Consider the following 13,133-nt stretch of genomic DNA (forward strand, 5'->3'; position numbering starts at 1 on the left):
TAATGGGTTTTGACCCGTGTCTGAAGAGCAGCCAAAAAATACCCTAAAAACAATTATTTATCATCCGAATTGTTTCTTACCCCTTTGGCTTACGTGATAGGCTTCCTTATCAATGAAAAGATTGGTTTAAACATATCTGTTGTGGCCCCTTGGGCCTTTCATTTGACAGCACACCCCTCGTTCTTAATATACATAAAAAATGTCAAATGAACCTTCATGTTACCTGACTAGTAGTGAGGGACATTAAAACAAATTTCTTAAATGTTATTTATTTATTTAGTTTTTTATTAAAAAAAATCTAGTAACATGGGCCTGACCCCGAGTTTTCACCGGATGCGGTTGCGGTGCGGTTGCGGTGCGGTTGCGGTGCGGTCCGGCGACGCAAGCAATTAGATTCCATTCATTCGAATGGTGCAGTTTACACCGCTTGCGGGTGCGTTGCGTGTCGACTGCGTCTCAGCTGCGGCGTGCCGCAGGCCTTCCGCAAGGATAGACCTATTTTCTATTTTTGCCGGACGCCGCAGCGGTAGGCCTCCGGCAAATGGCAAGCTAGCACAAAACACATCGAGCGGGACAGGAAGACCGACGCAGTTTCAAAATAAATTTCCAGTTACCTTTCAGAATTAAACACTCGCCAGCTCCTATTTCGCAAGCTTTTCAGCAAAACGTGACGTGGGCGTCGCCGGGCCATGTGCTCATTCACGGTTTAGACACCAGCGAACATGGACGAGGAGAGGTTTATATTGGAGGTGGAAAACCACAAAATAATATATGACACGGCACATCCTTTTTATAAGGACAACCAAAAAAAGGATGCTGCATGGAATCTCATAGCAGAAGAAGAAGAAAAGGTTAAATCAAAATAAGTCCACCTCTCTTTCTGCTTCTCTGTTGAGCACAGACTTTCTGTATGTTTGTCGTTGTGAAATGCCACATGATCGCGCGCGCGCGCGGTCCCGCGAGACACGTTGGGAAGTGGGCGGCGACGGAGCTGCCGGACCGCGGCTGTGCGGAGCCGGTGTGGATTGACAAAAAAATTGACCCGTCCGGAGCACGCAGTCAAGACGCACCGCACCGCAACCGCATCCGGTGAAAACCTGGGGTGAGGCTGCTGAACTGATGCTGTATTGGTGAAGTAAAACACTGCTGCAATGGTATAATAGAATTGTCATTGCAATTTTAATGTTTACACTACATTCCCAGATAGGGTTGCCAATTTCTCATCACGAAATAAGGGACAGGTGCACGGCACGGTGTCATGGTGGTGTGAGCATGATGTGTGAAATCAGTGTATATTCTGAGTAGATTTGAAACACACAAAATGTGTACATTCCCTTTAATCCTTACTGCAGGCCATCATTATGTAACCTCGTACTAAACCTCAAATAAACCACAATTTGTCTCTTTCCTTAAAAAAAAAAAACACGGGCGCAAAAAAAATAAAATGCAAAAGAGGAGCGTGACTCACCATATTTACTTTTTCCATGGATACTTGTTGTAAAAGCACAATATTTTCTTTCTTACAGGTTTATCCATTCTCTCTTCCTAACCGACCGGACAACACTACACGTTATTATTATTATTTTCTAGCCACTTGCTCAGCCGCTACAACAAATGCACGTGACGATGTCTGATGCCTGTGATTGGCTGACAGGTGCCGTGCTTCGTGACATTATCGTTTTAGCTGATCTAGGACCTGTAGAGTGCGGTTTGTTGTGTTAAGCGCTAATTGCGAAACTTGCCAGCCATATTAAATTATTACAGTATTTGTTCATAAACATTACGAGAATAAATCTTGTATTGCTTCCGATGATACGTTCGCAGCCGACGTATTAAGATTGGCATTTCGAGTGTAGGCAACATGAAGCTGTGACGAAACCAGGAAGTGCCTCTCTCCCTCTAGTTGCCTCTCTGACCTTGCAAGATCTCCACGTCACACCCAGCGACTCATTTTATTGACCACAAGCAACTTTCTTGTCACTTGTCAACCTACAGGAGCAGCCGTGGTCCAAAAATGGCAAAGATGCCGTTTGCTGCATTTAATGTAAGAATTGAGAATTATTTTATGGGACTTTTGAGGTCCCATACGTGACATAACAATTTAGCCCAAAATACGGGGCTTCCGGGGTAATACGGGACAGTTGGCAACCTCATTCCCAAAGGCCATCATAGCCATGTTTCAGGCCACTCTGGGCAAAATGGGACTGATGTGTGCCAACGCATGGGGACGGGAGACGGGAGGGGCAAATGTGGCATGCCGTGTTTGCCAGATGCACAACCAGATTTTTAAACTGTCCCTAAATTGACCACAGCAGTCAGGGTGTGGATGACAAACCTAGTTCCCTTTAGTAAAATGAGTAATAAAATAAAATAATAAAATATCAGCTAACAAAACATGGAGGTGGTATGTCGTGGAATGGAAAGTGTATGTACTGCACAGTATTCCCCTTCTCCGGCGTCTAGCAGTCTTTTCCACATAATGCCAGCTTACCCTTTTGCTGTGACTTAACTGTGGACGCATGTATGCATGATTTTGAGTATTGTATATTCGGGCTGGATATCGATACTAATGTCCTGAATCGATTTCGATTCTATCACTCATTGTCATCATTCACGCGACGTTAACTACTGATGACATCACGTCATTGACAAATCCGTTTGCACACTACTTACCAAAATTGTCCACTTTATGCTCATTTAAGTGGAATTAAATGTAAATATTTGCTCAGAAATATAAAACCTGAAGATGAAAACATGATGGTGAATTGCGATGGTCCTTCCTAAGCCATTCCTGCCCCATAATGTAAAGCAGTGCATTTGGAGTGACTTTAAAATACTACGCAGTAGGAATGTAACGATAACGGCAATATCGTGATATCGTGATATTAAACCTGCCACAATATCGTCGTCGTCATGTTCACAATATTTAAAAGGAACACATATGTTAAAAAAAAAAGTCAGGTTGATTTCCATTTGTGCAGTTCTAGCACCCTCTAGTGGCTAATTTATTAGTGAAATTTTTATTAGGGATGTTTTGGCCTTCTATGTTTAAAATCTATGCTAATTGTCAGATGAAGGGGAACCTAATTTGTTTGTGAAGCGGTCAATGTGTGCTTGCATTAGCAAGTAAGTGCCTCAATATTGTTATTAGAGATTGTAGGTGGTTTATATGCATTGCTGTTATGTACAAAAGCACAATATTGTGCTTTTTTTTTAGTATGAGCTTTTTTTTTTTTTAGAATATTGTGATCTTTTTTAAATATCGCCAACCCCCCCCCCCACTATATCATGATAATTATCGTATCGTGACATTCATATCGTGATAATATCGTGATCCTTATGTATTATATTGAGGGGAAAAAGCAACGACAAACTGTGTAAAACCAACAAAATGTCATGATCATATTTTCTTTATGTATTTGAGACATAATATCCATTGCACGTACATGATTCTTCGTTTTGCACACTCTGTTGCCGATATCATATCCCCTCCATTCTTTCTCTTCTCACCGAACTCTAATGTCCCAAATTCAACCGTCGCCGCATTATGTTAGTTTTACTTACATTTTACATTATAAATTAGCCCCGCTGTTTTTTCCCCAACTCCCTAATACTGCCGTTCGTCGCTCGTGCTGGTTGCATCTTCTTCTTTGTTTACTGGCGGATTGCTGCTCATTGCCGCCATGTTGGTTACACACCATTCAATTATGTGAAATAGCTACATTCACACAGCCAATGGGAATATTAAACGTCATTACGTAGCATTGTGGTAATATTCATCGGATATGTAGGAGTGAACTAAACAGCGTAGTGTGGTACATCTGACAGATGCGAATGCCTCTTGCATTGCCAATTACCTAATTGCTCGTAAAGGTTTATGACCACCCCGCCAAAATGAATTTTAACCCGCATTTAGCGAGCTGGCGGGTGTTAATTTAGAGCCCTGGATTCAACATTTTATTTGCATTGTTTCAAACGATACACCATTAAACATAGGCCTAATTGCATATTTATACATGATGGCAAGTAGTACAGTAGTACCGCCTTACTTGAACCATTTAAAAATCTTGAAAAAGAAGTGCCGCCCCAACACATCTTCAGTGTCCTTGCATTATTAGAGTAATTTTTTTTTAAAGTTTTGATGGTATTATGTCATGTTCTGTAATGTTTGTAAATATCACTGCACATTGTGAATGTTGCAATGAAGCGCAATTAGAAGAAAATCACAAATCTGTAAAAAAAAAACTGAATTTGTTTTTTTCCTAAAATTGTTCAGCCCTAATTCTCATAAATGTAAATACTAACACAGGATTGGCATGTATTGCTTGTAAAAGTCATAGAGGATTAGAGGTGGCAGATCCAGACACAGAAAGTAAACAGATTGACTTTAGTCATCGGTACTTCTACTCAACCGGCAGGTAAATGAGCCGGTTGAGGAGAAACAAATGTGGCTAAAGCCAAACTATGGCAGGGTTTTTACTTTCTGGACCTTGCTTGACAACCTCTGCAGAGGTTGATAGGCCGTCTTTCAGGGTCCTTTTGATGTGTTAGTATACTCTCAGGGGAGCTCAGGCTGATATATGCTGATATATATGCATCCAGAGGCATTTTTCCACCAACAAGCCCAGGAACTTTGAGTTCTGGGTAAAGGGAGTTCTTGGTGGTAAAGGTTCCGCAGGGAATTTATGGGTATATTCAGACCTGCACTGTTTGGTCCGCTTTAAAAGGACTAGAGTTCGTTTCCCACGCTGGTCCGAACCTTTTGTGCAGGTCTGAATACACACAAACGAATCCTGGTGTGGACCAAACAAGCGGACCGAGCCCCACTCTCTGAGGTGGTCTCGGTTCGCTTCCAAACGCACTCGGTGCGGTTCGCTTTGCAGTCTGAATACAAACCACGGCTGATCCACTCCAAGTGCAGGACATATGCCTTTTGGGGCTTAACAAGCCACCGTAGCCAAGCATCGTGTGGAGGAAATATTGCCTGGTTGTTAATATTGTGCTAAATTCATTCATAAATTATGTGTATTCCTTTTTTGCCACGCTGCTGTCATCATGTTGTGGTGGGGGCGGGGCACGCGAAGCGCAACGGTTCCTCCGGCGCTGTTCCAAAATTAGAAACAACGTTGCGGAACCTCCGTTGAATGAGCTGCTCTTGATGCTTCCAAATATCTTACATCTAATAACGCCACAAATATGCCTAGCAGTAATGCAGCATGTCGGAATGTCACGTTTTCTTCCATTTCCGGGTTTTGTTCCACGTTCAGCGCTTGTCATTTTTGTCCAATGGGAGCACAGATCGTCACGCGAGTCGACGTGATTATGCAATATAGTCCGCTTGTAAAAAGCACAGTGTGAATACGAACCGCACAAAACGAAAAAAAAAAAGAAAGCCCGCTTTTTGTCCGGACCAAACAAACGGACTAAACGACTTTTCTGGTCTGAATACATCCCCAGAATTGTGTTTCCACAGCGTCTTGCAGTTCTCGGTAATTAATTCAAATCAGTTTGATGAGTCCAGCCGATGTATAAACAACTCCCACAAATATGACCAATCAGCCGTGGCCATTGCAGCCCGCCCCCTCAAAGTTCCTGCCTGGCTCAGCAAGACCATGCTGCTAAGATAGTACTTGGATGCCGCCTGGGGAAATTAATTACCCTGGTAATTGTTGTTGGTGGAAAAACGTCCAAAGTGAATTTTACCAAGGTAAACTGAAAAGTTCTCCAAAAGTACCGGCGGTGGCAAAACGCCTCAGGTAGCAAATAGCGGGGCACCAAGTGAGGCAGCGGAATCTGGTGTTTTCCATCACTGAGAAAGGCTGTTCGTCTGATGAACTATTATTTTGTGTGTTTTTGTTGCCCCTGTGGCCAGGTCTTGGAAAAGAGATTTTCTTACCTTGTTAAATAAAGTTTTTTTTTTTTTTTTGCCTTAATTCACATTCATATGGCCGTGTGTTGGTCAGTGTGGGCTGGATTAGTTGCTGCTTCATCTGCCTTCATTTTATTGAATGCAATACTCCTCCAAGTGTTTGTTCTTCAAATGTTGGATTACATTTGTTGTGTTGTGTTGTGTTGTGTTGAAAGCTCCTTGCATGAGGTATCTTTTCATCGCATGTGTTACAGGATGCAAACTTGAAACATCTCACAAATAGCATAAATCTCTCTCTCTCTCTCTCTCTCTCTCTCTCTCTCTCTCTCTCTCTCTCTCTCTCTCTCTCTCTCTCTCTCTCTCTCTCTCTCGCTCTCTCTCTCTCTGTCTGTCGTCCACCCCACGTTGTAAAGCCCTAATGCATGTGTGATGGTGATTAATAAAAGTATAAACATGTTTGCATATACTGAAATGCTGTATTTTATAGCTGTAGTCTCAGGCTTTTGGTGCAAGTGGATATGTTGAACTTGAAAAATTCAATTCTCTTAGGAATGCAGGTATTGTATTCTTTCTATACCTACTGTTTTTAGGGCCAATGATTGTTGATGTAGTCAGTGCATCTGATTAATGACTTGGTTCATGCACGTTGGAACAAAAGTCGTATTCTTGTCATGTATTTTCTTCTCTCAGCAGCACCATCGCTGGTCAGTGAGGTCATCAAGGAGAAAGTGCAGCAGCGCAGCATCCAGCTTTCATGGCAGGAGCCTCGACAACCGAATGGTGTCATCACGGAATATGAAATCAAATACTATAAAAAAGTATGCCAATGTTTCTCTTTCTTTGTACTGTATACTGTAAGTCTATGTATTAGGGTTTGACGATATATTGTTAATGAATTGTAATTGAGATATGAACATAACAGCGTTAGCATGATAACAGTGCCAGTGGCTGCTGTGGGAGCCACCGGATTACTTTCAAAGACCGTTTAATCGACGTAAATGACTTTGATGCTGACTGCCTGACACAGTTGCCGTTCCTAGTATTCATTTTAACAAACTGGCCTTACTCAAATGTGCTGTTGTAGTCAGCAAACTTGCAACATGGCAAGACAGACCTGGCAGGTCGTGAACAGACTTGGCAGGACAGGCTGGGCATGATAGGACGACTTGGCTTGAAGTGGAGACACTTGAGTTGACGTGGAGACACTTGGCTAGAAGGTGAGAAACTTGACCAGACGTAGAGAAACTTGCCCAGACGTAGAGAAACTTGACCAGGCGTAGAGAAACTTGATTAGACGTAGAGAAACTTGACCAGACGTAGAGAAACTTAACACAGCTAGCAAACCTCAACTGGACAGACAAGACAGGACAATGCACACACGACGTGCGAACAAACACCACTCACTACTAAATACAACACTAACGAGACACTAACAAGACACACCTGGGAAACAGCAGGCAGTGGGCACTAATTAGCAACACATACGGGCAGGGGGAGACACACACAGGTGGACGAGGTTAACTATGACGAGACAAAACAGGACAAAAGACAACATAAACACCCAAAACTAAACCAAAACCCAACCCCCAAAACCGAAACATGACACAACAAAGACGGAACTTTTAACAACAAGGCAGTGATTTGTACCTTATTTAAAAAAGAATTTCCCGTAATTTCCTAGAATTCACATTCTTTATTTGGGGACCTTTAGCGGTTATGAGATTAAAATCAATTAAGATAGATTGTTTTTTTGTTGTTGTTTTTTTTTTAAATCACCTGACAGCACTAGTATATACATTGCTGGCATCAGGTCGAAACTTTCATAAGTCACAAATTGGCAAATTTCATATTTTTTTTAAGAAAATCTACCAAATCTGTACTTTTAAATTCTTTAAGGCGTTAAAAAAAACATTACTTTTTTTTTTTTTAAACTCACTCAGTTTTATTTACTTCCCCTGATGGCCGATAACCTCTGCTCACATGTGCAACCAAACTTGGAGGATTCCCTGGCAGGTGGTGTAAACAGACAGAAGGGAGAAGTTTTCAGAGGAATATAAGATGGCTGCAAGATGAGTCTGTTCTGATTGGGTTCTTTAAAACAATCACCTTGTATCCGGGGGTCAAGAAAGCTAATTAGAAGTCATTGAATGTAAATATGCTTTCCGTTTGATTTTACTCAGGTAAATATCTGTTATAAACATTGTAAATTGTGATTATTTAAAAAAAAATTCAAGGTCAAAAAAGACAAAATGAGTCAAGTATGAAAAGTCTTAACATGGCATAAAAGTCTAAACCAGAATAATAAAGCTAAAAAAAACAAAAACAACAAAACTTTATGTGACATAAATAATAAAAGGCATCTGAAAGTTTGATTCGCAAGAAGTACCAGAGAATGGGAATGAGGCAACTACAGTCTGAATGAGTTGGGCAGAATATTACACCTGCTTCAGACAAACAAAGGCTGGCAGTGAATATAAATGAGGAAGTGGTGTAAACACGAAATGAACCCCTGCAAACCATTTTAAAGAACAGTTCACAAATTTTAGTAAAGATACAGAAAATACGTTACAGCAATTATTATACTAATAATTATAAATAATACATTACATTAATTGAAATTGGGTCTATCATAAAACAAAATGACATTTAACATTATGAACTGTCACATGGGTATTACTAATTACCGCTGTTGGCATTAAATGTGCAGAGTTAATTATTTGTTGCTTGTTGAACTAAAATCTTGTGACGTACACTGAGATGACACACATTATTCTCTTGTGTGATTCCACAAACGAGGTCAGGCCCATATTTTTCCTGATTTTGGGTGTAGCCAATTTCACATCCTTTTGGAACGTTGAGTTACCACTGTATTTGGTGAAAGTATTTTGATTCTGTGACATTAAATATTCAGGTTAACATCAAAATTCCGGTTTCTTAAAGATTTTGAAAAACAGAAACATGGTCATATCGGCCACAATCTAAACCGCGCCACACGGACAGCGTAATGACTAGTGTTGTTCCGATACCGTTTTTTGGCTCCCGATACCGATACCGGCCCCTCTCTTCACCCGAGTGTCCAAAACATGCGGCCGCAAATCCGATGACACGACTACAAAGTCGATCATCGAACTGCGGCCTAGGGTGTCCTGGTGCCAAGTGCACATATGGACACCCTTATGTTTGAACATGGTGTTCGTTATGGACAATCCGTGACGTGCACAGAAGTCCAACAACAGAACACCGCTCGGGTTCCGATCGGGGGGGGCCGTTCCTCCCAATCACGCCCCTCCAGGTCTCACTGTCATTGCCCACGTGAGCGTTGAAGTCCCCCAGCAGGACGAGGGAGTCCCCAGGGGGAGCGCTCTCCAGCACACCCTCCAAGGACCCCGGGCAAGGGAAACGTGTTTCCAATAATTTTATACATCATAAGGGGTTTTTGAGCCGTGCTTAGCCTGGCCCCTCACCGAGGACCTGTTTGCCATGGGTAACCCTGCCAGGGGCATAAAGCCCCAGACAACATAGCTGCTAGGATCATTGGGACACGCAAACCCCTCCACCACGGTAAGGTGCCGGCTCTGGATGTTGTTGGGCTGTCGTGGTTGACACACCTCTACAACATCGCGTGGACATCGGGGACAGTGCCTCTGGATTGGCAGACCGGGGTGGTGGTCCCCCTTTTTAAGAAGGGGGACTGGAGGGTGTGTTCCAACTACAGAGGGCTCACACTCCTCAGCCTCTCTGGTAAGGTCTATTCGGGGGTGCTGGAGAGGAGGGTCCGTCGGGAAGTCGAATCTCGGATTCAGGAGGAGCAGTGTGGTTTTTGTCCTGGCCGTGGAACAGTGGACCAGCTCTACACCCTCAGAAGGATCCTCGAGGGTGCTTGGGAGTTCGCTCAACCAGTCCACATGTGTTTTGTGGATTTGGAGAAGGCGTTCGATCGTGTCCCTCGGGGAGTCCTGTGGGGGGTGCTTCGGGAGTATGGGGTACCGAACCCCCTGATACGGGCTGTTCGGTCCCTGTACAACCGTTGCCAGAGTTTGGTCCGCATTTCCGGCAGTAAGTCGGATTCTTTTCCAGTGAGGGTTGGACTCCGCCAAGGTTGCCCTTTGTCACCGATTCTGTTCATAACTTTTATGGACAGGATTTCTAGGCGCAGCCGAGGCGTTGAGGGGGTCCGGTTTGGTGGCCTCAGCATTGCATCTCTGCTCTTTGCAGATGATGTGGTGCTGTTGGCTTCATCAAGCCATGATCTCCAACTCTCACTGGAGCGGTTCGCAGCCGAGTGTGAAGCAGTTGGGATGAGGATCAGCACCTCCAAATCCGAGACCATGGTCCTCAGTCGGAAAAGGGTGGCGTGTCCTCTCCGGGTCGGGAATGAGATCCTGCCCTAAGTGGAGAAGTTTAAGTATCTTGGGGTCTTGTTCACGAGTGAGGGTAGAAGGGAGCGGGAGATCGACAGGCGGATTGGTGCAGCGTCTGCAGTGATGCGGACTCTGTATCGGTCCGTCGTGGTGAAGAAAGAGCTGAGCCAAAAGGCGAAGCTTTCGATTTACCGGTTGATCAACGTTCCAACCCTCACCTATGGTCACGAGCTGTGGGTCGTGACCGAAAGAACGAGATCCCGGATACAAGCGGCCGAAATGAGTTTCCTCCGCAGGGTGTCCGGGCTCTCCCTTAGAGATAGGGTGAGAAGTTCGGTCATCCGGGAGGGACTCAGAGTCGAGCCGCTGCTCCTCCGCGTTGAGAGGAGCCAGCTGAGGTAGCTCGGGCATCCGGTTCGGATGCCTCCTGGACGCCTCCCTGGAGAGGTGTTTCGCGCATGTCCCACCGGCGGGAGGCCCCGGGGAAGACGCAGGACACGCTGTAGAGACTATGTCTCCCAGCTGGCCTGGGAACGCCTTGGGATCCCGCCGGAGGAGCTGGTTGAAGTGGCTGGAGAGAGGCAGGTCTGGGTTTCCCTCCTAAAGCTGCTGCCCCCGCGACCCGACCTCGGATAAGTGGAAGAAGATGGATGGATGGATGGATGGATGGATAAAAAAGCTGTCCTGCCATTGGTTCAGAGCATTCAAGGACCAATAAGATATCTTAGGTCGGCATGCAGTGAGCATGTCACATACCAGTGAATGTTGTGCATGAGCAAACACAAGATGCTGCATCCAAAATCCTATATTAGCGTTGGAATTAATGGTATCGGCATGTTACTTGTGAGTAGTCACCGATACCACTGTTTTAATGCAGTATCGGCACCTCTGCTGATACCAGTATTAGAACAACACTAGTCATGACACAAATAAGATGTCATTTTCATGACTTATTTTCTACCATCAATAAGAAATGATTTTCATGTCACTCACCACACAAATAAAGAAGTTGGTTTCCTCCTCGCTCCAAAAGTGGATTGTTGCGCTGCGTTAAACTTTCACCGCTCAGGCTGTGGGTAGCGTGCGTGCACCTAAGATGGCCGCTCACAGAAGTTGTTTCTGTACTCAAAACACCCAAGATTCCTTGCGAATAGAGCATGTGCAGAACTCAAACAAATGCTTCGTTCAATCGAGATGTTCTGACTGTGTTTATAAGAACAAGTATTCGGGTTACAAAAGGGGCAACCCAGGGGTCTTTCTTTAGGGTTTTTAAAACCCCAAAAAGAGCACATTCGGGTTATTGTTCATGTTTACTGGGACTTTCAAAACCCTAATATTGGCATTAATCGGGTTTTGAATGGGTTGTGAACTACATTTAAGGCTAGTCTGTGTTGATTTGACAACTCATGTTATGGTGCCGTGAGGCAAAGCAAGGCCAGGACCCAGGATGCAGAGAGAGAGACAAAGTCCAGTTTATTGTTCACAAAGGTATCAACAGAAAATCACCTGGCTTCTATGGATCTCACTCTGCCTTATCGATCCTTCCCTCCTTCCTCTCTTTAGTTTTTCCTCTGGTCTCTTGAGATCTCGCTAAATTTGCTGGAATTTAGAGGCTTCCGGGGTTGGCGTAAGACTTTGATTTTGTAATCATGGGGAAGGCAGGAAGTGTTTGGTCGGTGCTGGATTTCACTTTGATTTATCTTTCTTTTCTCTTTATTTTTTTCTGACCTTTTCTCTGGTCTCCTGACCATTTAAACTTCACGACTCTGGCAAGATTCTGAAGTACCTGGTTAAGGCGAAGGGTAATGGGATATTTATAAGGCTTTAGGTGAATTAATGAGTATAAATTTATACGTATTTGCACGCACACGCACGCACGCACGCACGCAAACGCACGCACGCACGCACACACACACAAAAAAAAAAAAAAAAAAAAAGAGCAATGATGATAAGACATTGAATCGGTAAGACTACCGAATGAAAAATTCTGAGCTCTTAAAAAAAAAAAAAAAAAAAAAATCACCTTGCTCAGGGAAAAGCTCTAGAAAACAAAGTAGCAACAAAAAACATCTTGTTCAGGGACGAGAAAAAACTAAAGCGCAAAGTAGAAACATAAAACACCTTTTTCAGAGAAACACTAGGGACCAAAGTAGCAACAGAAAGAGTCACCTTACTAGACTGGTGCAAGACTGGTAGAAAGGGAAACAAAAACCACTACAAGCTGGAGAACAGGAACTTGACGACCAAAGAGTGTGGCAGGAGCAGACAAGCAAACGTAGCAGGTATGGCTAGGGAATCTTCCGGCACAGAACCAAAGGGGGGGCTGGTTAAATAAGCGAAACAGAGGGGCTTGGTAGCCTGAGGTCACCTTAAATGGGGACATGCCTGTGGCAGTGCTGATCAGAGTGTTATGCGCGTATTCCACCTATGGGAGGTGCGTGGACCAGGAGGCAGGAAGGCGTGAGGCTACGCAGAGCAGAGCTGTTTCCAGATCTTGATTGGCACGCTCGGTCTGCCCGTTGGTTTGGGGGTGGTAGCCGGAGGAGAGACTGGGAGAGATCCCCAGTGCCCGACAGAAAGCCTTCCAGACTTGTGAGGTGAATTGTGGACCTCTGTCCGACACGATTTCTATGGGGATCCCGTGGAGCCTGAATACATGCTGGACCAATGGGTTTGCAGTCTGCAAGGCGGTGGGGAGTTTTGGGAGGGGAACATAATGAACCGACTTGGAGAATCTATCGACGATGGTAAGGATTGTGTCGTTGCCCACGGATGGGGGAAGACCAGTGACGAAATCCACAGCGATATGAGACCATGGCCGAGAGGGGATGGGCAAGGGGCGTAATAGGCCTGCTGGGGCTTGATGGGAAGGTTTATTGCGGGCGCAAACTGAGCATGAGGCA

At 44.3% G+C, this 13,133-nt stretch overlaps 1 protein-coding gene across 11 annotated transcripts in view; it reads left to right on the plus strand.

Moving 5' to 3' along the window:
- Window positions 1-13,133, plus strand: part of epha7 (eph receptor A7) — a 142,783-nt gene that overhangs the window by 58,406 nt on the left and 71,244 nt on the right. For 8 of the 11 annotated variants that reach the window (XR_013281120.1, XR_013281119.1, XR_013281121.1 and 5 more), the window contains exon 6: window positions 6,560-6,687. Coding sequence is in view for 8 of the 11 variants with exons in the window: in XM_077510065.1 (XP_077366191.1) it covers window positions 6,560-6,687 (128 nt within the window). In the remaining 3 variants the exon portion in view is untranslated. The remainder of the gene's footprint in view (window positions 1-6,559; window positions 6,688-13,133) is intronic. The other 3 variants (XM_077510066.1, XM_077510068.1, XM_077510073.1) reach the window with 1 other exon arrangement.

Source organism: Festucalex cinctus, chromosome 21, assembly GCF_051991245.1.
Source record: "Festucalex cinctus isolate MCC-2025b chromosome 21, RoL_Fcin_1.0, whole genome shotgun sequence".
In the NCBI taxonomy this organism is placed as follows: Eukaryota; Metazoa; Chordata; class Actinopteri; order Syngnathiformes; family Syngnathidae; genus Festucalex; species Festucalex cinctus.